The 25,476-nt window shown below is 37.5% G+C and overlaps 3 protein-coding genes and 2 pseudogenes across 3 annotated transcripts; 1 reads left to right on the top strand and 4 right to left on the bottom strand.

Moving 5' to 3' along the window:
• Positions 1 to 2,027: 2,027 nt before the first annotated feature.
• Positions 2,028 to 4,556, bottom strand: LOC141594107 (heat shock 70 kDa protein 18-like; annotated as a pseudogene).
• A 2,759-nt stretch (positions 4,557 to 7,315) lies between these two features.
• On the top strand, positions 7,316 to 10,589 carry LOC141596370 (heat shock 70 kDa protein 18-like). Its single transcript, XM_074416501.1, has 2 exons — positions 7,316 to 7,629; positions 8,879 to 10,589. The coding sequence occupies exons 1-2, from the start codon at positions 7,410 to 7,412 to the stop codon at positions 10,579 to 10,581; spliced, it is 1,923 nt and encodes a 640-aa protein (XP_074272602.1). The 5' UTR covers positions 7,316 to 7,409; the 3' UTR covers positions 10,582 to 10,589.
• A 624-nt stretch (positions 10,590 to 11,213) lies between these two features.
• LOC141596369 (heat shock 70 kDa protein 18-like) lies at positions 11,214 to 14,719 on the bottom strand. Its single transcript, XM_074416500.1, has 2 exons — positions 14,406 to 14,719; positions 11,214 to 13,165 (listed from the first exon to the last, which is right to left on the bottom strand). The coding sequence occupies exons 1-2, from the start codon at positions 14,623 to 14,625 to the stop codon at positions 11,466 to 11,468; spliced, it is 1,920 nt and encodes a 639-aa protein (XP_074272601.1). The 5' UTR covers positions 14,626 to 14,719; the 3' UTR covers positions 11,214 to 11,465.
• A 483-nt stretch (positions 14,720 to 15,202) lies between these two features.
• On the bottom strand, positions 15,203 to 19,549 carry LOC141596368 (heat shock 70 kDa protein 18-like). Its single transcript, XM_074416499.1, has 2 exons — positions 19,229 to 19,549; positions 15,203 to 17,139 (listed from the first exon to the last, which is right to left on the bottom strand). Exons 1-2 carry the CDS (start codon positions 19,446 to 19,448, stop codon positions 15,428 to 15,430), a joined length of 1,932 nt encoding a protein of 643 aa, XP_074272600.1. The 5' UTR covers positions 19,449 to 19,549; the 3' UTR covers positions 15,203 to 15,427.
• A 2,198-nt stretch (positions 19,550 to 21,747) lies between these two features.
• LOC141594106 (heat shock 70 kDa protein 18-like) lies at positions 21,748 to 25,216 on the bottom strand (annotated as a pseudogene).
• Positions 25,217 to 25,476: the final 260 nt, after the last annotated feature.

The raw sequence follows: 25,476 nt of genomic DNA, 5'->3' as shown, positions 1-25,476 counted from the left end.
CCTATCTTGCCCATTTGCGTTTGGTTTGGGCTCCCACACTAGGCCCATATATTTGGCCCGAGCCAATTAGCCCTATAAACAGGTTATTTTTTGAGCTTAGCCCGGCCCATAATCACCTTCGAACAACTATTTTTAATTGATAAGTTTATTAGTGTAGATCCCGCGCAAATGCGCGGTAAATATAGACCTTTTAAATTTTATTGTATTAGTTATAGATTTTAGATTTATATTTCACAATGTTTTATAAAAAATAACTAATATTAAAATTAATCAAAAGAATTAAATAATTCCATGAATTATGTTTTTTATGAAAATATTTTATTTACATCAAACTATTTTAAAAAAATTCCTTTTTTCGTCACGAAGTTAATAATAGGAGATACAGTTTTTATGTATAGATTATTTTGAATGGGAAATTAGTTTAATAAATGAAAATCTAATTTGTTTCCATACATAAGTTTGAGCATTTTTGGAGGGAAAATTTTAGAGAAGTTGTATTGTCTTAGAATATACGAGGATTTATATACTTTTTAAATTTGCATCTCATTAATATTTATCCGTTCACTCAATTGGATTTTGATATGAAACAAAAAAAATGAAATGGAAAACTAATAAAAAAAATTATTTAAGTTGTGAATTTTTTTTAGTGAATGTTTTTTGTCACGAAGCTAATAGTAAGTATGTGTCAAGTTATTCTCTACCGTAATAATTATTGCATTACTGAAAAATTTAGCAACTTATATTTTATAGTTTAATATCAATTTTATTTTATTTTAATGAAAAATCATAATTATGAATTTATTTAAAAAATTAGAGTTTATTTATAAGAATATATTCATTGAAAGGATAATAATGTAATGAAAGAAAAATTTATTTATTACCTTATTTACTTAGATGATTTTTGGAGGAAAAACTAAGAGAATTTTTAAACTTAGTATTGAGGGGGATTTGAAGATATTATGTAATTACAAAGGGGCATAGAAATGAAAGACTTATTGCTTGCTAATAACATGGTTTAGAGTTTAGACTAAAATTGGCAGTCGGAAACGGAGATCGAACAATCTCGAACAACTCTTAATTTTAAGGAACAAAAGCACTTACTTTGGATTTTAAAATCTGTTACTTGATGCAAAGCGCTATCGAAGCAATCACAATATGAACTATTGGGGGGGAACTTGAATTCTTGAAATCAAGCGTTCGAGGCTTTGAGCTAACAACAAATGGAATTCATCGGTCATTGTGGTGACCATTTACACAAATCAAACCATGAATCGAATTACAAATCATTCTGAAATGAGATTAGTACCTAGCATCAAAATGTTTCATGTTATTCTTCTCCGAACAAAATTAACTTTTTTAATCGAAATTCCAATATATACTACCCTCGTGAAATTGGTTTTGAAATTTAACGATTTGAGGAGGGAAATGGAAATAAAAAGCAAATTGCTAAAATCTCCGAGTTGGTATTTAAATTAGGGTCCACCTGGTGGCGCTATCTCATCATTCATTTAGGAAACAGGTATGTTGAAGGGAGTAACAATTAAATTGCATAACTGGTCAATTACTCAATTGTTCGATCAAAAATTGGTAGGCAAACTGGTTATACAGTATACTATGTACGGAGTAACAATTAATTAATCATGCAAAATAAAATCGCTAAATAACCAGACGAATTAATCCAATAAGAAAAAGATCAAGGATAAAGAAGACTAATGTTCGTTCAGCTGTAATTGCAAGAATCAAAACTTCATGCACCGTCAGCGGCCGGAGGTAGTACAGAAGTACATACTGATGTGCACCATTGACACTACAGAGTACTAAAAGAACAGGAAACGGAGGTATTTAAACGAAGCTGATAAGAGTATGTGTCGAACACTACTAATTAGCATAAGAGGTAAGCGTGAAGCATCCCTGACTTGTGTTCAGGCCATTACAGCAATCGATTCTTATTTTACAAATTGCAATCTCGCAACGACTTTAATATATACCCGAGTAATCCATTACAGAATAAGAGAATGCATTTCAAATTCCAAATAACATCAATTTATTTTTATTTCAGTCAGTAGAACGAATTCATTAGTTGAACATACAACAAATTAATCTCAATCAACAGTAAATAACTTAGTGATCTTCTTCTTAAGGCTTTTCTTTCTGAAAAGGCGATCACAAACTTTACGAAGCTCAACCCTCTTTTGATCAAACAAAGACACATCACCACATGTATAATTCCAATCCAACCATCCCATTGTCCGCTCAATTCCATCCTCAACTAATCGCTTTTCATCTTCACTCATTTCATCGCGACATTGTCTCAACATCCTCACAACCTCCTCGATATAGTCATCTAGTGCCGTTTTGGCCTCCATAATTTTTTTAAATTCCTCGTCTTGGGCCTTATACATATCACCCTCTTTCACCATTCTATCAATCTCGTCCTGTGTTAGCCTTCCGCAGTGCTCAGTAATAGTGATCTGGTCCTTGTTATTGGTACCGATTAGGTTAGCTGACACGGTCAGAATACCATTAGCATCGATCTCGAAGCAGACATCGAACTTACACTCGCCTTTAGGTCTTGGTGGTAAGTTGCACAGTGTGAACTCGCCTAAAAGGTGGTTGTCTTTGGCAATGAATCTCTCGCCCTCATAGACGCTGAATGTCGCTTTTTCTTGATTGTCAGCTGCTGTTGCAACTGTCGTCCGTTGAATCTTAGTTGGGATGGTTGTATTTCGAGGAATATAAACATTCAAGGATTTATCTTGAACCGCAACACCCAGTGATAAGGGAGTAACGTCGACAAGTACAATATCTTTGTAATCTTCAACACCTGATAAGATTGCCGCGTGAGAAGCGGCTCCATAGGCAACCGCCTCATCAGGATTGATACTTCTACATAGCTCTTTTCCATTGAAGTAATCTTGCAACAATTGTTGTACCTTTGGGATACGAGTTGACCCGCCCACAAGCACTATATCGTGCACGTCCGTTTTCCTCATTTTTGCGTCATTTAGACATTTTTCCACGGGTTCTAAACATTTCTCGAACAAGTCGTGATTCAGCTTCTCAAACCTTGCACGCGTAATTGTTGAACAAAAGTCTATTCCATTAAAAAGACAATCAATCTCAATCGATGTCTCTGTTGTCGAAGACAAGTTCCTCTTAGCCCTCTCACACGCGGCTCTCAGCCTCCCTAGAGCCCTGGGATTGTCACCCAGGTTCTTCTTATATTTCCTCTCAATCTCGGCCAAAAGGTACCCCACCAATCTTGTGTCGAAATCACCTCCACCAAGGTGGGTATCACCACTGACGGCCTTAACCTCAAACGCATCCTTTTTTACCGCTACTAAAGAGACATCGAAAGTCCCACCACCAAGATCAAACACCAAGATATTCCTTGTGATTTTATTATTGTACCCAGTAAGCTCCTTGTCTAGACCATAGGCAATGGCAGCAGCAGTGGGCTCATTAATAAATAATAATACGTAGGATATTGAGCCCAGCAATGGCTCCCGCATCTTTTGTCGCCTGGCGTTGCGCATCATTAAAGTAAGCTGGGACAGTAACAACAGCATCCTTGACTTCTTTACCTAGATAGGTTTCGGCAATCTCTTTCATCTTGACTAGAATCATTGACGATATTTGTTCCGGAGTAAATAGCTTTTCTTCATCTTTATAAGTCACCATAATTAAAGGGTTGTTAGCATCAATAATATCATTAGGATCGGCAATGACTTTAAACGGCCAGTGCTTCATGTCATCTTGAACTGTTTCGTCGCTGAATTTTCTTCCAATAAGCCTCTTCGCATCTGTCATTCAAACGATAATTAATCATGACGATTATAACGTGGTAAAACCGATTTAGATGTTCAGCGAAACAATATCCACCAGATTATCAGATTGTATGTCCTAATTAAACAAATTTACTAAATAAATCGCAAAATTATTTACTAAATAAATCGCAAAATTATGGCAAATTGGTACGGGGAATAAAAGGCAAACGTTATACTAGACCGTTTTAGTTTTGATTCCATTCTTTTAACTCCCATCATATATAAAACCGTCTCATATAATCCATACGATTATACGAGTAATACCTATCTATTGAACTTTTTACACAAGTACTCCATAACAAGGTAAAAATCTTGGCAGAAGCATCCGCTAAACTCGAAAAATTCATATATTTAAGTAAAAATATTAAATATTTTACGTTAATATACTCGTAAATTAATATAGAAGGGAAAACTTGAAGATAAAGAAACAAACCAAAGATAGTGTTGGCAGAATTCATGGGAGCTTGGTTCTTAGCAGCTTCTCCAATAAAGCGGTTGGTTTGAGTGAAAGCGACCCAAGACGGTGTTGTACGGTTACCTAAGTCGTTCGTGATGATCTCGACATGACCGTGTTGCCAAACTGCGACACATGAGTATGTTGTCCCAAGATCGATTCCTATTCCCGGCTGCTTTTGTCGTTCTCTATTAGCGATTACCGTCTTCCACCAGTTCTCACCTCTCTTCATCAGAGTTGAAATCGCCGAATTCATCTTCTTCAACTCAATTTCAATAATTATTTTATCGTCGTTAATTTAATAATGAAGAGTGTTTCAAGCTTTGGTATATATATAAGATTTGGCGTCAGTAAAAAATCCTATTGGGAAAGGAATTTTATCTCCCCATGTTCTAGTCAAACTCTTGTATCTAACTTAAAATATGCTTTGTTTACGATTTCCTTCGTCTTACTTATTTGTTTACTTTTCTTTTTCTTTGAAAAAATATTTTAATTAAAATTAAACAAATAAATAACACTTTATCTTTCTCACTTAAAATTGTAGAAAAAAATAAGGAGATCAAAATAAAACTTAAAATAAATGCAATATATTGAAAAAAATAAATTGCAGTTGCTTAATTTGTTATAGTAAATATAAAAACGGAGTTTAATTTCACCAATGAATAAAGTTAACGGATAACTTGCCACTTCCCTACTAATACAAGAGTAACAAGACACATGTAAATGGTTGGAATAGGTTAACAACTTTCCTAACTCCGGTCTTACCGGCACACGATAAGAAGCCATATAAGGCAATAACTTCCAAATTTCTTCACCAATGAAGACTTCGTATCGTTTGCCTTTAGGGCACATACTAAGAAAATATATACAGTATTTATCTATAGAGAGTATTTAACCAATAAATATTGTTATATATGCGATCTTATTCAATTATTCTATATTTTATATATGTTCTATAATCTGTGAATGTTTAACCAAACTACATTATAATTATTGGACAAAAAGCTTCACAAATTCCTTTTTAACACCAAAAAGAAAAGAAAAAAACATGGACAAATTTGTCTAAAAGTTTAAAGGGGTCAAATAGGACAATTGGGACAAAAGAAAAATGGTTAGGGGGCACAAAAGACCACAAATAGGATTATGCATCCATTCCATAAGTATTGTATAATTAAGGTATAAGAATCCGAGCTTATATGTATTTTTTCTGAGCTAATTTAAAGTTCATGTTTTTAATTTGTAAAATGGATGAGCTCAATACTTTCTAATGAAATTCATATTCTTTAACATAAAGCGTCAGATATTTTATCACAAAACTCAGATTTTACACCGTATAATATATATAACTGGTTGTATAGTCCATGAATTGACAAAAGACTTGTTTCATGTTTCATCTATCCTTACAGAGTGCAATTTGACCATTTTAATTTGTAGACGGATATTGTAATTCTAGTATAAATATGTGCATATGTGCGCGGTATTTTTAGATCATTTAATTTATAATGTATTATTTATAGATTTGAAATTGACACATTATTAATTTTTCATATTTTAATAAGGATAAAAATTGGAAAGGAAAACTAATCAAAAGAAAGCAGAGTGATAAAATGCGTATTTTAATGAAATTTTGTACCACAAAATAAATGATTTTAATTTATAAATATTCTCAAATAGTTTTAAAGAATTTTTTGTCACGAAATTAATAATGTCGGTCCATAATTTTTGTTATACGAATTAAATACGTGGTAAGTTTTTTTTGTATGATAATATCAATTTATAGTTTTTCATCTACGAATTTTTAAATTTATACCAGTTTTATTTTATTTTAATTAAAATAATATAATTTAGTTAGAAAAGGATTATAATGATTAAAATATTATAGATTAATTAAAAGATTCTAATTTAGTAAAAACAAAGTCTTATTTCCTTCTTTAACCATATTTCTTCTAGAGGAAAACTATTGAGAATTTTTTTATTCTCTAGAGTACACATTTTACTCATCGCAGTACACTGTTGACAATTATACCCCTTTCATTTCTCCCTTCATTTTCTCTCTCTAATCTCTCTCTACCATATTCTCTCTAATTAACACATCCATTTTTTTCGTTGAAAAATTATGTACAGCGTTCATAAATTATGTACTTCATTGAAATTTAATTTTATAAATACATAATTGATAAATAATTTTTACAAACACATGTATATTGTAATTATAACGTATTACGTACTACCTTGAAAGGAAAATTAACCCATAACTACGTAATACAAACTATACTACTCCCTCCTATTTTACATAAACTTCCCTTTTTCCTTTTTTATCTATTCACAATACCTTCCTTATTTCCTTATTTAGTAAAGTTTTATACTTATTTTAATCACTTACCCCACAACAATACCCACCTCACCCCACAACAATACTTATTTTAATCAACTTACCCCATAACAATACTTATTTTAATCACCACACCCACAATAATACCCCACAATACCTTCCCTCCCTCCAATTACCAAACCCAACCATAATACTTTACCTTATTTTAATCCCTTTTCTTAATTCTAGTGCCCCCCATGAATAGGGAGGTTTATCTAGAATAGGAGGGAGTATATTGAAAGAAAAAAGAAAAAAAAATCTAATTAAACTAACTACTACGCTGCTCCACTTGTTTTCTCTTCCTCCTGCGAATCCCTGAGTAAACATTGGTTTGAGTGGACCTTCGTAGGTTTTCAAGCAAATGACTGCAATATCATGCGAATTGAATAGGGACGGTTCTTCAATTAATTTGAACAAAACCCCTATTTTAATTCTTAATAATGGATTACTGAATTAAATATTTGATCTATACTTGAATTTTAAGGGGTTGAAGTAAGTTACAGATTTAACAACAAAGGAAAAGAAGAGAAAATTAGGGTTGATGTTTTTTTGGTCAAGGGTAAAGAAATGGAAAGTTTGATGCAAAAATTACTGTAATGAGTAAAATATGTACTGCCAAAATAAATTTAAAATATTTTTTGCCCCACAAAATTCATATATAAAGCAAACGCGGTACAATATATTTTCTCAACCTTTTTCAGTTTTCAAACTTCCTCAACTCAAATCTCTGTGTATAGAAAAGAAGCGTAGCAAAAAGATGGCGAGCAAATCAGCAGAAAATTGGCCGGCCATAGGAATCGATCTCGGAACAACGTACTCATGTGCTGCAGTTTGGCAAGATGATCGTGTTGAGATCATCACCAATGACTTAGGCAACCGTACGACGCCGTCTTGTATCGCTTTCACCCAAACCCAACGCCTCATTGGTGAAGCCGCAATGAATCAGGCTTCCATCAACCCTACCAACACTATCTTTGGTATGTTCTTCTGTTCCCTTTTTTTCCTTTTTCTTTTACTCTTATTTACCAATGAAATTCCGAAGTTGGTTGGCGTGAGTGATTTGTCGACCATCTAAATTGGCTTCAAGGCCGTAAATTGGGAGGAGACTACCATTTAAATTGGCTTCAAGGCCGTAATAAAACTATTGTTGGTTTTTTTTTTTTTTTTTTTATACGAGGTTTACTCAATGTATTTACCAAATTGGTGCTAATTTGAAACAAAATAGTCCCTCTATCTCGGTCATTTCTTTGCATATTTCAGTTTGGGGTGTCTAGTCATTTGTTTGCTTTCGATTTTAGGGGTGTTATTACGAGTAATTACGAGATTTAGATACGATGTACATAATTCATAAGAAGCTATTAAATACAATTTATGATTACTCTGATAATCTTGCTTGTGACGGGCTAATCCCGTCACAAGCTTGTGACCTCTCACAAAAAGGGAGAGGGGACAAGGTGGGGCACCCCCATGTGCTTCCCCACTCACCTCTCATGGATCATTTATGAGAGGAAACGGTATCCGTCACAAGTTTGTGACGGATATCGCCGTCACAAATGAGAATTTGTGTTACTCGTAATAGATGTCTTTGATGTGCAATTGAATCTTCCACACTCAATTTGCCCCACTTGTCATCTAACAATTGGCTCCCTCCTATTTCCTTGGTATTTGTGCCAAAACCAAAGGCAAACAAATGACCGGGATGGAGGGTATACAAGAAACTTCGATTTTTTCAGAAGTCATCTTTCAATGTCCCCATTTCTTTATAAAATCGAAAGTGACGACGTGCTCTCATTTCGTGTAATTAGTTTGATTGAAACTATTTTTTGCAAAGATCTTAGGTTTGAACCTGATTTTAGGAAAAAAAAATCCCCCGACTATGAACTTTCGGTAGGATACTCATGATCAACACAAGGAAAAAAAAAGTACTCTCTCTGTCCCGGTCATTTGATGTCCTTTTCTATTTTGGGGTGTCTCAGTCATTTGTTGTCGTTTCTATTTTAAGAATGAACTTAATGAGTAATTTGATCATTCTCATTCAATTTGTTCCACTTGTCATGTAGTTATTGGCCTTTTACTCATTCCTTGGTCTTTGTGCCAAAACGAAAGGACAACAATTGACCGGGACGGAGGGAGTATTTCATAAATCCGAGCTGATTGTGAACCAGTAATTTCCATGTTTCCCCTGTTTTGAACATAAAATCATTTTTGTCCAATTTGTTATGACAGATGCGAAGAGGCTCATAGGCAGAAAATTCAATGACCAAGTGGTGCAAGATGATATTAAGCTTTGGCCATTTACAGTTATTCCTCTTGATGTTGGAAACGGCAACAAGAAACCGGTCATTGTGGTTAATTACAAGGATGAGGAGAAGCAATTTTCCCCTGAAGAGATATCGTCTATGATACTCTCGAAGATGAAGGACATTGCAACAGCGTATCTTGGCACTGAGGTCAAGAATGCTGTTGTCACTGTCCCGGTTTATTTCAATAATGCGCAACGTCAAGCTACTAAAGACGCTGGCACCATTGCTGGGTTGAATGTCCTGCGCATCATTAATGAGCCGACAGCTGCTGCCATAGCATATGGCCTCGACAAAAAGCTTACTAGTGGTGACATTGAAGCGGTCAAGAATGTTTTGGTGTTTGACCTCGGTGGTGGAACATTTGATGTTTCTTTAGTCGCTATTGGAAAAGATGCATTCGAAGTGAAAGCTGTTAGCGGAGATACACACCTTGGTGGCGGAGATTTTGACAAAAGAATGGTAAATTATTTCATTGCCGAGTTTGAGAGGAAACACAATAAGAACATGAGTGATAATCCAAGAGCATTAGGCAGGTTGCGAGCAGCTTGTGAGAGGGCGAAGAGGAACCTCTCCTCGACTCCTGAGACATCTATCGACATTGATTGTCTTTTTGATGGGATTGATTTCTCGACGACCATAACCCGTGCAAGATTTGAGAAGATGAATATGGATTTGTTTCAGAAATGTCTAGAACCCATCGACAGGTGCTTGAAAGATGCAAAGATCGAGAAAAGCGAGGTGCATGAAATCGTCCTTGTTGGGGGATCATCTCGAACCCCAATGGTTCGTCGGTTGGTGCAAGACTTCTTCAAAGCAAAGGAGCTCTGCCAAGGTATTAATCCAGATGAGGCTGTTGCGTATGGCGCTGCCTGTCACGCGGCCGTATTAACTGGCACAATGGGTATGAAAAATCATGTACTTGTTGATGTTACTCCTCTTTCTCTTGGTATTAGGCTGTACTCGGGTGAAATGAAAGTTGTAGTCCCTCGGAACACAGCTATACCAACAAAGATGAGTAAGGTACTTGAAACAGCGTTTGAAAACCAAACCAGTGTGTCATTCGCGGTGTTCGAAGGGGAAAGATCTATTGCTAATGAAAACCACTTCCTTGGACAAATTATATTGCAGGGCATCCCTCCAGCACCTAAGGGAGTTCCTAAGTTCGACATTTGGTTTGAGATCGATGCTGATGGTATACTGACTGTGTCTGCCCAGGAGGTTGGCACGATAAATAAGAATCAGATCACGATAACTAATCACAGCGCGAGGCTGACAAAAGAAGAAATCAAGAAGATGGTGAAAGAGGCTCAGAAGTATAAGGCTCACGATGAGGCGTTTAAGAAGGCGGTCGTGGCAAAGAACAATTTAGAGAATTATGTGTACGAGGTTAAGAAGAAGGTAAGAGTACTAAATGGGACGAATATCGATTCAAGGGAAAAGAGAAAACTGGGAGATGTCATTGAGCAAACAGAGCAATGGCTTGACTGGAACAATGTGTGTGGTGAAGCTAAAATGTTTGACAAAAAAATGCAAGTGCTGAAAAAAATATCAGAGCCTCTTTTAAAAAAGATGCGTAAAAGTAATGGTAAATCCTGCCCCAAAATTGAGTTATTAGAGCTTGATTGAGTTTTAATCTGTATTTCAAATTACAACTAGTCATTTTATTAATCGACTCTTATATTACGACTAGTTCGTATTATTTAACAAGCAACCTAGCACTGATTTGTAAGTACGTAATAGCCATTAGAGCCTTAGGGTGTGTTTGGATTGATGTATTTGGAGGGAAAAGAAAGGGAGGGAGAGTAGGGGATTTAAAATCACTTATTTGGATAGCAAATGAGGGTGGAGGGAAATGGAGGGGGAGAGATTTGGAGGGATCCAATTTCCCTCCTCCAAGCCTAATGAAAATCTCTCCACAGTAGGCAAGATTTGGAGGGAAATTGTATCCAAACAACCACACTCCATTCCCCCTCCCCTTCCCTTCTCTCCCTTCCCCTTCCCTCCTTCCCCCTCCCCTCCCTTTCTCTCCACTTTTGCTATCCAACAACCACACCCCTAAGACCGATCTGAAATGACACGATACCAACTCAAACCATAACAAAACCCAAATCTACCTATCACATGCCTGGCGCAAATTACCTGTGTTTCAGGTCTATTCAGACAACCCGGAAGTTGTTTCAGGTCTATTCAGACAGCCGTGTCTAAAGTCTAGACAGCGCCACAGAGCGGCCTGGAAGGAAATTTTACAATGAAAAATGAAAGCATTACTAGAAAATTATACTGCACCTTAAATAAGTTCAACTTACTAGATTAACCGTGTCTTACCAAAGTAACAGCAAGTCAGCAACCACCAGATCCACCACAATTACCAAAACACATTAGAGTAGAGTACGGAACTGCTAACACCATCTTATATATACAATCAAATTCTTTCCCTACAGGTTAAGAACCGGAGGTGTACAAAAGCTTACCGGACCTGGAAGTTGCTATATTTGAGAACAGATTAAAGATCAATCAAGCTCCAATATCTCAATCTTGGGGCAAATTCTAGCATCACCGGTACGCAACTTTTTATAAACAGGTTCCCAAATGTTCTTCAGTCCTTCAACTTTTTCCTCGAAAATTCTTGCTTCACCAAACATATTGTTCCAGTCGAGCCACGCCTCTGTCTGCTCAATGGCATCACCTACCTTTCTTTTGTCCCTCAAATCAATCTTTGCTCCACTTACACTAACCTTCTTCTTAACCTCATCAACATAATTCTCTAACTTATTTTTAGCTACGACCGCCTCTCTGAATGCCTCATCCTGAGCCTTGTACTTTTCTACCTCCTTTACCATCCTATCAATTTCCTCTTTTGACAACCTTGCACTATGATTAGTTATGATGATTTGATTTTTATTTTTTGTGTTTAAATCCTCGGCAGAAACAGTCAGAATACCATCAGCATCTATCTCAAAAACAGTGTTGAACTTGGGAACTCCCTTTGGCGCTGGAGGAATACCGTTCAACAAAAACTGTCCTAGATAGTGATTTTCGTTAGCAATGGATCTTTCTCCCTCGAACACGGGAAATAACACAGAGCTTTGATTTTCAAATGCTGTTGTAATCCTCCGATTCATCTTTGTGGGTATAGCTGTGTTCCGAGGGACTATAACCATCATTGCACCAGAGTTAACCCTAATGCCAAGAGAAAGAGGAGTAACATCAACAAGTAGATGATTTTTATTAACCATTGCGCCAGATAATGCCGCCGCATGAGATGCGGCACCATATGCAACAGCTTCATCTTGGTTAATAGCTTTGCAGAGCTCTTTTCCATGGAAGAAGCCTTGTAGCAACTGTTGAACCTTTGGGATTCGAGTTGAACCCCCAACCAGGACAATTTCGTCCACCTCACTTTTCTCGATTTTTGCATCTTTTAAACACTTATCAACAGGGTCGAGACAATTCTGGAACAAATCCATATTCAACTTCTCAAATCTTGCACGAGTTATAATTGACGAAAAATCTATTCCATCAAAAAGACAATCAATTTCTATAGTTGTCTCAGGAGTCGAGGATAGGTTTCTCTTGGCCCTCTCACAAGCAACTCGCAACCTCCCTACAGCCCTGGGATTGTTACTCATGTTCTTAAGGTGCTTCCTCTCAAATTCCGCCATAAAGTGGGTCACAATTCGTTTATCAAAATCTCCTCCACCAAGGTGGGTGTCTCCACTGACTGCCTTGACTTCAAATGAATCCCTTGCGATAGTGACTAGGGAAACATCAAAAGTTCCGCCACCAAGGTCAAAAACCAATACATTCTTGGTTGATTCAACATCAGCACCAGTAAGCTTCTTGTCAAGACCATAGGCAATGGCAGCTGCTGTCGGCTCATTAATGATACGCAAGACATTCAGGCCGGCAATGGTGCCGGCATCTTTAGTAGCTTGACGTTGAGCGTTATTGAAGTAGGCCGGAACAGTGACAACAGCATTCTTGACCTCAGTGCCAAGGTACTCTTCCGCAATGTCCTTCATCTTCATGAGGACCATGGAGGATATCTCTTCAGGGGAGAAATGTTTCTCCTCATCCTTGTGATTGACCACAATCATAGGCTTCTTTTTGTGGTCGGTAACAGATTGAGCAATGACTTTAAATGGCCAGAGCTTCATATCATCTTGCACCACTTGGTCATTAAATTCTCTGCCTATGAGCCTCTTTGCATCTGTGTTAAAAAAAAATGGCCAACATTCAAGAGTTCAGAACATATGCCATTAAGTTTGTTTAAAATCCGCTGTCGGAATGCCTTACAGGGGTCTTGAAACCTGTATCTCGTTAATACTCAGTAAGTCATACAAGCTCGCCATATATCTAAAATCATATTATGCTTCATAAGGTAACAATTATCAAGAATACGTGAAAATATGGAAAAATCAAATACTCCCTTCCCCCCATCATTTGTTTAAAATATACCATACAAAGAACACAACACCAGAGCAATTAGTTGCAACATGACTTAGGGTCTGTTAACATGCATCATATAATCCGAAACTGTTTATGCATGAATCCAACAATATGATTCATGCCTAAACCCGACACCCAAACTAAGTCATGTTGCAACTAATTGCTCCTATATAACCCCGGTTCAAATGATTCATGTGACATGTGTTGAACATAAGGGACAAGATAATTAAGACAGACAAAAAATTCAGATGAGACGGTAGTGTGCACACAATGATCCCAGTCCCTGACTCCCTGTTGGGATCCTTTTTCAGAACTGAATTAGTGACATGTTTTATCAATCAATACTACAGCCCCACACGATACCCACCGCATACAGATAGCAATTCAGAATCGAGCATTAACCCATTCATCCAACTGTCTCACATTGTTCTACTCACTCCATTCAATTCAAGTGTCTGTCTCGCAAGTCGCAAATATAAGTGCATTTCAAAATTCAAATTTATGAGGTAATTTACCAATTATATTTGTTGTGCGGAGTATTTTAATCAAAGTACAAGTTATTGGACGGAGTGGGTACCTTTTGTGATAAAAAAAAAATTTAGATAAACAGCAAGTTATACTGAAGTTAGGGTTCCGGGGATCAACAATCAATCAAATAAATCCCAGATCTGAAACTCATTATAATAAGAGCGTCTTAAAGCGTGAGACGGTCTTTTAATTGGCACAAATAGTATTCTCTCCAACCCAATATTAATTTTCCATCTCTCCTTAAAATTTGTTCCAGAATTATTGTCCCCTTCCCCTAAATTTAGTAACCATCACCGCTTAATATTCTCATAGTAGAAAGGGAGACAATAAAACTGAGATGAAGCGAGTTTTTTAGATATAAAACAACAGCCGTAAAACGAACTTACACAATAATTACTCTAACAAATATTAAAAAAAAAAAAAAAAAAAAAAAACAAACAAACAAACTAAGACAAGGAGAGAGAAAAACAAACCAAAAATAGTGTTAGTAGAGTTCATGGAAGCTTGGTTGACAGCAGCTTCACCAATAAGCCGTTGTTTTGTAGTGAAAGCGACACAAGACGGCGTCGTACGGTTACCCAAGTCGTTGGTGATTATCTCAACACGATCATGTTGCCATACTGCCACACATGAGTACGTTGTTCCGAGATCGATTCCTATTGTCGGACATTTTTCAAGTGATTTTCCCGCCATTTTTATCTTTTACTTTTCAAACTTGCTTAACGGAGATGAGTTGTGAGTACAGAGGAGCTGGATGTGTAACTTCGTTAACTTCCTTTTCACCCATTTGTTGTTTTTTATCTTCCAATTTACTTTTTCACGTTCTCCAAGACGATAACAATGAATATAAATATGGGGACAGGGTTAAATTTGACAAGTTCATTTGACAGAAAAAAGAAAATTAAACATTAGGTGGCATTTTAGGGCCATTTTGTCTTTTCTATTTTTTACTAATTTGTCAATGACATTTCATTGTACCAATTTATAAACTTGACAAAATTGACCCTGTTCTAACAAAATTAAACATTTCATTGTCCCCGACACCCAAACTAAGAACCCGAGCTTGACGGACTATTATTCCTATATAACCGGGTTCAAATGATTATTGTTTTAAACTAACTATTAATTAATCCTAAAAAAACTTGATAACAACATGATCGAATTACAGCAAGCTCGAAATAACCCAGACCCGACCGGTTTGACGTATTTACCAGGTCTACATATTTGGCTACCCTTCACTAGTTTTTCAATTTGGTAGTTTGGCCAGGGAAAAAAAATACTTTCGCGATAACCTAAATATACTGAAATTTCATAGAATAGTTTAACTTACAAGATTAACAGCAGCGTCTTACCAAAGTAACAGCAAGAAGAAACCACTAGGATTATCTAAAAAAACTTTATACAGATATCATTGATTAATTGTTCTACCATGCAATTAAAAACTTACCGGTACCTGGAAGTTGCTACATACGAAGTATGAAGGAAAAATTCAACATCAATCAAGCTCCAATTTCTCAATTTTGGGGTAAATTATAGCACCACCGCCATTACGCAACTTCTTAAAGAGAGGCTCCAAAATGCCCTTCAGTTCTTCCAATTTTTCCTCGAAAATTCTAGCTTCACCGAACATGTAGTTCCAATTGAGCCAAGCCTCTGTCTGCTCAATGGCATCAACCACAGTTCTTTTATCCTTCAAATCAATCTTCACCTGACTTATGTTAAGGTCGTAAACCTTCTTCTTAACCTCATAAACATAATTCTCTAACTTAATCTTCGCCATGACCGCCTCTCTGAATGCCTCGTCCTCAGCCATGTACATTTCTGCCTCCTTTACCATCCTATCAATTTCTTCTTTCGACAACCTTGCGCTGTGATTAGTTACGGTGATCTGCTTTTTGTTCTTTGTGTCGATATCCTCAGCAGAAACAGTCAGAATACCATCAGCATCTATCTCAAAAACAGTGTTGAACTGAGGAATTCCCTTTGGTGCCGGAGGAATTCCCTTCAACACAAACTTTCCTAGATAATGGTTTTCATTTGCAATGGATCTTTCCCCCTCAAACACCGGAAATGACACAGATCTTTGATTCTCAAATACTGTTGTAATCCACCCATTCATCTTGGTAGGTATAGCTGTGTTCCGAGGGACTATAAATTTCATTTCACCAGAGTGCAGCCTAACACCAAGAGAAAGAGGAGTAACATCAACAAGTACATGATCTTTATTACCCATTGCGCCACCTAATGAAGCGGCATGAGATGCGGCACCATATGCAACAGCCTCATCTGGGTTAATACCTTTGCATAGCTCCTTTCCATTAAAAAAGCCTCGCAGTAACTCTTGAACCTTCGGGATTCGAGTTGAACCCCCAACAAGGACGATTTCGTCCACCTTGCTTTTCTTGATTTTTGCATCTTTCAAACACTTATCAACAGGGTCGAGACAATTCTGGAACAGATCCATATTCAGCTTCTCAAATCGTGGACGAGTTATAGTTGAGGAGAAGTCTATTCCGTCAAAAAGACAATCAATGTCTATAGATGTATCAGGAGTCGATGACAAGTTTCTCTTGGCCCTCTCACAAGCAGCTCGCAACCTCCCTACAGCCCTAGGATTGTTGCTCATGTCCTTACCGTGCTTCCTCTCAAATTCCGCAATAAAGTGGCTCACCATCCGTTTATCAAAATCTCCTCCACCAAGGTGGGTGTCCCCATCAACTGCTTTGACTTCAAATGCATCTCTTCCGATTTTAACTAAGGAAACATCAAACGTTCCACCACCAAGGTCAAACACCAATACATTCTTAGTTCCACCAACATCACCAGTAGTGATCTTTTTGTCAAGTCCATAAGCTATGGCAGCTGCTGTCGGCTCATTAATTATGTGCAGGACATTCAGCCCGGCAATGGTGCACGCATCTTTAGTAGCTTGACGCTGCGCATTATTGAAGTAAGCTGGCACAGTGACAACGGCATTCTTGACCTCTGTACCAAGGTACGCTTCCGCAATGTCCTTCATTTTCACAAGGACCATGGATGATATCTCTTCAGGGGAGAAATGCTTCTCCTCATCCTTGTGATTAACCACGATCATAGGCTTCTTTGTGTAGTCTTTATCAGATTGAGCAATGACTTTAAATGGCCAAAGCTTCATATCATCTTGCACCACTTGGTCATTAAATTTTCTGCCCATAAGCCTCTTTGCATCTGTCAATAAGAATGGCCACCGTTCGTAGGTTTAACCTCATTTTCTATTCATAAACTTTTAAGTATTTAAGAGTTCAGAAAACATGCCATTAAGAAACCTCATTTCTTCTTCATAGAACTTCAAATTATCCAAGTTCAGAAAATATATGCTCTTAACTTTGGTTAGATGCATGTCAAGGTTGTTATTCACGCAGTGCCAAAATAGTTATAACTTGTAACAAGCTACCAAGTACTAACAAATGAACGAAATGACGGCATAAGAGGTAGGGGGTTGAGACTTAAGACCACAGTACTCATTACATAAGTCATACAACCTTGCATAACTCCAGTTGCATATACTCTGTAACTTATAAGGTACCGCCTCTGTTCCAATCATTTGTCTACCTTGGTAATCAAATGATTGGGACGGAGACAGTAATAATTATCAGAAAATGAGAAAACAGTTTCTTCCTTCCATATATATACTGTATAATATATTTCTCGTCAAGCATCACTTTCACCGTAAAAATTAATTTCCTTCTTGAACAAAAGTAACTATGTCAAAAGCTCTTTCATTATACAACTAAAGACCACGTTAAGGTCTTTCATTTATGACCTACAAAATGACCGAGACAGATGAAATGTTTTACAACTATCACTTTTATAATCAAGATATTCACCCATCCATGATAATCTTTCAGTTGCATTGCTGAAGATTCAACTTCAAAGATAAAAATGGTTTTACTAAATACAGAGCATACGCAAAATCAGTATAGAACTTGAAAACATATATGACGAGAATTTTGAAAAATAAGAACCCAAACAGATGAAGAGAATATAAGAGTAATAAGACTTTTTATCACATTATAATGTCTTGATATTATTTTGGCTCTAACATAACAAGAGCAATCTATGTTCAGAATTTAATCTCAATGAAGATGATAAAAGTTGAATTGCTGAGTGTTTTACACTTCTACTAAAACGACTATACGAGGGTCTCACAAGATGCTAACTCTATATAAATTTTGCCAGGCATCTTTGCTTTCAAGTCTTCTCTCCAACATTCTCCTCTAATAGAACAATTGAATACAATACGTCTTACCATCAGAAATTAATACGCAACCCACAAAATCCCTCCAAAATTTAAGAAATTCCAAATTTTTCCTCCCTGCCCCAAATATTCCTTTCCCTTCAAAACCGCAAATGTTCCTCCGCTAACAACCATCACTTTACTAGTTTACCCCCAAACCACAAACCACCACCCTCAACCAACCAACCACCGCGGCCACTTCTTCTACTTTGTCCTTCTCCATTTACCAACCATCGTAGTTGCTGGCCACCACCTTGAAATGCCCTACCACCCACCTCCACCACACACACACACAAACACACACAAACACAAACACAAACACAAACACACCCTCCAAAACCACAGTAATCCCATTTCTCTCCTCCCATAGTATGATACTCTATACTTTCTCCACCTTTATCGCGTGAGGAATGCTACCTGCCTTCTATATTCCCCCATCACCAACCTACTCCTCTCACAAACAAATAAACAAGTAATCTCTCCGTCCCAATCATTTGTGTATTTTTAATTAAAATACCTCTATCAAAGAATATAAAAAAGGTAAGCAAATGATTGTAATGAGGGAAAATTATTTCTTCTTTCCTTTAAGCAAATCAAAATCTCTCCAACAAAGTAAAGATTCATGAAATTCCAAAATCTGTCCCGTCGTCAGGAAGAACAACTGTTGAAATGTTGGAGGGATTCATTTCCTTCCTAAAGACAAATCAAAATCTCTCCAACATAGGAAAGATTTGGACGGAAATTGTATCCAAACACGATCATGAATTACAGCCAAGATTATTGTTGTTAATTAACCAAAAACTATAAACTAGGGTTTCAGGATTCGTAATCAATATACAAGATTAACTAACTAATATCGCTGAAATTCCGACTACAACATTAACAAATTTAAAGAATTGATTAAACACAGTAACAAACGCGGTAAAATAGAAATTCAAGCTGAACAAATCAGTAAAAAAAATATTCCTCAAAATTCATAGAAAAAAATAAGAAAAATAAAAAAGGGAGAGAAAAACAAACCGAAGATAGTGTTAGTAGGATTAATGGAAGCTTGATTGATAGCACCTTCGCCGATAAGGCGGTGAGTTTGGGTGAAAGCGACACAAGACGGCGTCGTTCGGTTACCTAAGTCGTTGGTGATGATCTCAACACGCTCATGTTGCCAAACTGCTACACATGAGTATGTGGTTCCGAGATCGATTCCTATGGCCGGCCAATTTTTTCCTGATTTTCCCGCCATTTTTGCGTTAGAGAGAGAGACTGTAAAAGGAAGTGTGTGTGAAGATGGAAGTAGAGAACTGAGACGAGGGGTAGAGAAACGTGGACCGTTTTAACGGAAAATAGAAGTATTCCGTAAAATGTAAAATAAAAAACACAAATTCTCATTGATGGCAGCCATATTTCGTCTTCAGCTGAAGACGGGCCAAATGTCGCCATTTTAACTACAAAATGTTACCATTTTAATGACAAACTATTATAGCTTTAAAAATTATTTACCTTAAAATGGTTACATTTTCATCTTAAATGGGTGACATTTTACCCCGTCTTCAGCTGAAGACGAAATGTCCCGTCTTCAGCAAGACTTGCTGAATAAAAAATACGCCATCCCGCATATGTGCCGCTCTTTATTTGTTTGGTTCGAGTTTTTGGAAGAGATTGGAATTAGACCTTGTAAACGGATTAATCGGATCGGCTTCAAGTTGGCCTGTTCAAGATTGGGGTAATTTCAGGTTTGTTGAATTCGGTTCGGTCGGGTTAGGTTATTTTGGATTTGAGACATTTTCGGATTAATTATTATCGAGTTATTCAGAGATAATAATCAATTTGCAACAATAAACATTTGGATCGGATTATAGTTGGTCAGGTCAATTCGGGTTTCAAGTCAAAATCGGGTCTTGAATTCGGATGTCGAGTTTGGGTCGGGTTATTTGGGTAGGGTCATTCTGGGAGCCAGTTTTGCCATGACTAAGTCGAATGATTCAGTCAATTCTAGTGTTTGGTTAGAGGCTTTTGGAATTGAGTTATATACCCAATAGATTCTAACTTCATTCCAACCTCTCGGAATCTCGTACCCATCTACATGCCCAAGTTTTTGACTTCATCCCACCTTATTACCACTACTATATCCATTACATGATCGAACCAAACATCTATGAGCAAGTATAGGGTTCTAACTCCGTACTAGACCTAGCAAAACTGACCCGGCCCGAATGACCCGTGTACATCAGCAAACCAAAATAACAGAGACCCAAACTCGGCCCCACCCGAGTTCAAAACCCGAATTGACCTGGCCCATTATAACCCGACCAAAATATTTATTGTTGCAAACGGATTATTATCCATGAATAACTCGATAATAGTTGATTTGAAAATGACCGAACCAGGAATAACTTGACCCAACCTGAAGCTAGCAAACCCGAAATAGCATGACTCAATCCCGACCCAATTGACCCATTTGTCAGGTCTACCATATCTTGATGAAATCACAAATCAATCCATTCATATTCATTCCAATACAAAGCGACCCATATTTCATCTTTAGAGGCCCAAGTTCAATTGATTTGCTTTTTTATACTAGGACTCTAGAAGTAGTCTAATAACCACAAATATTATCGAAATGAATTTGAAAATAATTATCAAAAATAGGTTCTTGCGTGTGGCGCATTTGACTCAGCTCAAGACCGGCCTGAATAATCCAACACAACCTGACACTTGAAGTGAGGATTTGAGCATGACCGTAACCCGAATAGACCCAAATTAACCCAGCCTAATCTGACCAAATTTCAAAACATGTAAATAACCTAACCAGACCTAACCTGAGCCCAATCAAGTCCAATATCACAATCTTGGGGCAAGTTCTAGCATAATGTGTGTAAATCATTTTCCCAGTGACCCAACTACAAACATCGTATCGGTAAACAAGCCGTTTTAGAATTTAGACTTTTAGGTGTGCGTACTGCGTAGGCGAGATATAATGTGTTTTAAGATGGGCAAGAGTGCACGACAATTCAGTAATCAATTTTGGGTCAAATAATTAGTGTATGGGAAACACTGGGTTCAAAAAGTTCAAATTAAATTTGAGTCAAGCCGGATCGAGTTTTTTAGGTCATACAGAGCGTATCAGTATGAGTACTAGTCTACTAGATATGTAGACAAGGCTAATTTTGACAAATTTAGTTTGGCAGAACAGGAAATTAAATATTATTAGGTGGCATTTTAGTGCCGTTTTGTCAATATTTTCCAGTTTTTACTTGTTTGTGAGATCACAAAATGGGATTTCTTTGTACCTATTTATAAACCTAATAAAATTGACCCTATTCGAACCAGTCCCGACACCCAAACTGAGAACCATATCTTAACTCATAATCGACCGGAAATAAATGGTCCGGTTCAAATTTTTACTGTTTTACACTTCTATCATCCTCATATAACTTGATAATAACGGACAGAAAAACCGTATAACTTGATAATAAATGATCTGGTGAAAATAAATACTTTCGCAGTAACCTAAATATACGGCACGTAGCACGTTCATAGAATAGTTCAACTTACAAGATTAACAGATGTTCTCAACAGTAACAGCAAAAAAGCAACCACCAGTGCACCAAGATCATTGTCCTACCATTCAATCAAAAGCATTGATTGAACACCAATCATGCTCCAATTTCACAGTTTTAGGGCAAATTTTAGCACCACCATTACCATTACACATCTTCGTAAAAAGTGGCTCCCATGTATTCTTCATTTCATTGATTTTTTCCTCGAACATTCGAGCTTCAGCAAACATGTAGTTCCAGTCAAGCCATTGTTCTGTCTGCTCAATGGCATCAACCACAGTTCTCTTGTCCCTCGACTCGATCTTTACCCCACTAACGCTAAGGTCACTAAACTTGTTCTTCACCTCATCCACATAAATCTCTAACTTACTTCTAGCCATGACCGCCTCCTTAAATGCCTTATCCTGAGCCTTGTACTTTTCGGCTTCCTTCACCATCCTATCAATTTCCTCCTTCGACAGCCTTGCGCTGTGACTAGTTATGCTGATCTGATTTTTGTTTTTCGTGGCTAAATCCTCAGCAGAAACAGTCAGAATACCATCAGCATCTATCTCGAAAACAGTGTCGAACTGAGGAACTCCCTTTGGTGCTGGAGGGATTCCCTCCAGTTTAAACTTTCCTAGAAAGTGGTTTTCATTAGCAATGGATCTTTCTCCCTCGAACACCGGAAATGACACAGAGCTTTGGTTCTCATACGCTGTTACAATCCTCCCATTCATTTTGGTGGGTATAGCTGTGTTCCGAGGGACTATAAATTTCATTACACCAGAGTGCAGCCCAACACCAAGAGAAAGCGGAGTAACATCAAGAAGTACATGGTTTTAGTTACCCGTTGCACCAGCTATTGATGCTGCATGAGATGCGGCACCATATGCAACAGCCTCATCTGGGTTAATACCTTTGCAAAGCTCTTTTCCATTAAAGAAGCCTTGTAGCAACTGTTGAACCTTTGGGATTCGAGTTGAACCCCCAACAAGGACAATTTCGTCCACCTCGTTTTTATCGATTTTTGCATCTTTCAAACACTTCTCAACAGGGCCGAGACAATTTTGGAACAAATCCATATTCAACTTCTCAAATCTTGCACGAGTTATAGTTGACGAGAAATCTATTCCATCGAAAAGACAATCGATGTCTATGGATGTATCAGGAGCCGACGACAGGTTTCTCTTGGCCCTCTCACAAGCAGCTCGCAACCTCCCTACAGCCCTGGGATTGTTACTCATGTCCTTACCGTGCTTCCTCTCAAATTCCGCAATAAAATGGCTTACAATCCGTTTATCGAAATCTCCTCCACCAAGATGAGTGTCCCCACTAACTGCTTTGACTTCAATTACATCTCTTCCAATAGTAACCAAGGAAACATCAAAGGTTCCACCACCAAGATCAAACACAAAAACATTCTTGGTTCCAGCAACAGCAGCACTAGTGAGCTTCTTGTCAAGCCCATAGGCTATGGCAGCTGCTGTTGGCTCATTAATAATGCGGAGGACATTCAACCCAGCAATGGTGCAGGCATCTTTAGTAGCTTGGCGCTGCGCATTATTGAAATACGCCGGCACAGTGACAACAGCATTCTTGACCTCTGTACCAAGGTACGCTTCTGCAATCTCCTTCATCTTTGTGAGAATCATGGATGATATCTCTTCAGGGGAGAAATGCTTCTCCTCATCCTTGTGATTAACCACAATCATAGGTTTCTCCGTGTCATCGCTATCAGATAGAGCAATGACTTTAAATGGCCAGTGCTTCACATCATCTTGCACCACTTGATCATTAAATTTTCTGCCAATAAGCCTCTTTGCATCTGTCAAATAAAATGGCCAGTCATTCACTGTTTGAAGTATTCAAGAGTTCAGAAAATATGCTCTTAAGAAACTTCATTCTCTCTTAAAGTATTCAAGAAAATATATGATCTTAGCTTTGGTTAAATGCATGTCAAAGTTATTTACGCAGTGCCAAAATAGTTATAACAAGCTACCAAGCACTAACAAATAATTAAAATGACTAGTAGCTCATTACTTTAGTCATACAGATGAATTATTTCACACTATAAACACTTTTATCACCAAGATATTCACCCATCCATGATAATCTTTCACTTCCATTGCTAAACATTCAACTTCAAAGATAAATGGTTTTACTAAATACAGAGTATATGCAAAAAGCAGTATAGGATTTCCAAATATATGACTAGAATTTTGAGAAATAAGAACCCGAACAGATGAAGAGAGTAAATGGGGCGTGGCGTGTAGGGCGTTTTATGGTGATGGCCATCAAATATGATAGTTGGCGAATGGAGAAGGACGAAGTAAAAGAAGTGGTGGTTGGCCGGGTTTAGGATGGTGGTCTGTCGGTTAGGAGTCAACTGATATTTTTGTTAATGGAGGAACATTTGGGGTTTTGAACTTTGAAGGGCTTGTTTTGATGGGGTAGGAGGGAAAGGAAAGGCGGGGGATTTGGTTTGGTGGGATTTATTTGTTTTCCTTCAAACCGAATCAAAATCAATCCAACAACGTAGTAAAGATTTAGACGGAAATTGTACTTCCTCCCCCGTTCATTTGTCTACCTATTCCATTTTAGGGTGTCTCATTCATTTGTTTAACTTGTCATCCATAAACAACAACCATAGATGGTCCTTCCCTCTTCTTAGTCTTTGTGCCAAAGCTAACTAAAGGTAAACAAATGACCAGTACGGAGGACGCATCTATCTAAACACCCATATTCCAAGATACTTTTTTGTTTTGAGGTTATTTACAAAACTATTTAACGAAATAGTTTTGTAAATAGGTCCACGTTAGCCGCTGTCCTGTTGTGCAGGACAGCAGCAAGCGGCCTCTGCAAACCCCAAGGCCGAAGCTGTTGCTTTCAGCTATTCATACCAGAACATTCCCAGATCCAGCTATATGACATATAGAATAACAGTCCTCTGAATTCTGAAAGACTATCAACTAGGGTTACGACGAAGATTATGGTTGTTAATTAACCGAAAATTATAAACTAGGGTTTCAAGATTGGCAATCAATATACAAACTACTAATAACAAATACCGAAAATTATAAACTAGGGTATCGCTGAAATTCTGACTACAAAATTAACAAGTTCAAAGTATTAATTAAAAATAAACTAAAATAGAAATACAAGATAAACAAAAAAAAAAGAGAAAAACAAACCAAAGATAGTGTTAGTAGGGTTGATGAAAGCCTGATTGATAGCAGCTTCACCGATATGGCGGTGTGTTTGGGTGAAAGCGACACAAGACGGCGTCGTTCGGTTGCCCAAGTCGTTGGTGATAATCTCAACACGATCATGTTGCCATACTGCCACACATGAGTATGTTGTTCCGAGATCGATTCCTATTGCCGGCCAATTTTTTCCTGATTTTCCCGCCATTTGTCGTAGAGAGAGATTGTAAAGGAAGTGTTTGTGAAGAAGGAAGTTTAGAACTGAGAAGAGGGGTAGTCAAACAAGGACGGTTTGGACGGGAGATATATATAAGTTCACCGTATAAAGTAAAAAAGGAAAATGAAAGGGCGTCACCGGGTGACACCCAATTTGGGCGCCACCCTCTCACATGAGGTGAGTGCGGGCCCCTTCAATAAAGAATGCTTGTGAGAGGGTGGCACCCAATTTGGGCGTCATCCGGTGGCGCCCTATCACTATCAAGTAAAAAATTCCTCCGATGCCTTACTTATTTTAATTTTGAAGGCC

This window comes from Silene latifolia, chromosome 8 (genome assembly GCF_048544455.1).
Source record: "Silene latifolia isolate original U9 population chromosome 8, ASM4854445v1, whole genome shotgun sequence".
In the NCBI taxonomy this organism is placed as follows: Eukaryota; Viridiplantae; Streptophyta; class Magnoliopsida; order Caryophyllales; family Caryophyllaceae; genus Silene; species Silene latifolia.
Note: the sequence above shows the minus strand (reverse complement) of the source record. Positions and strands in the feature narration are given on the sequence as shown.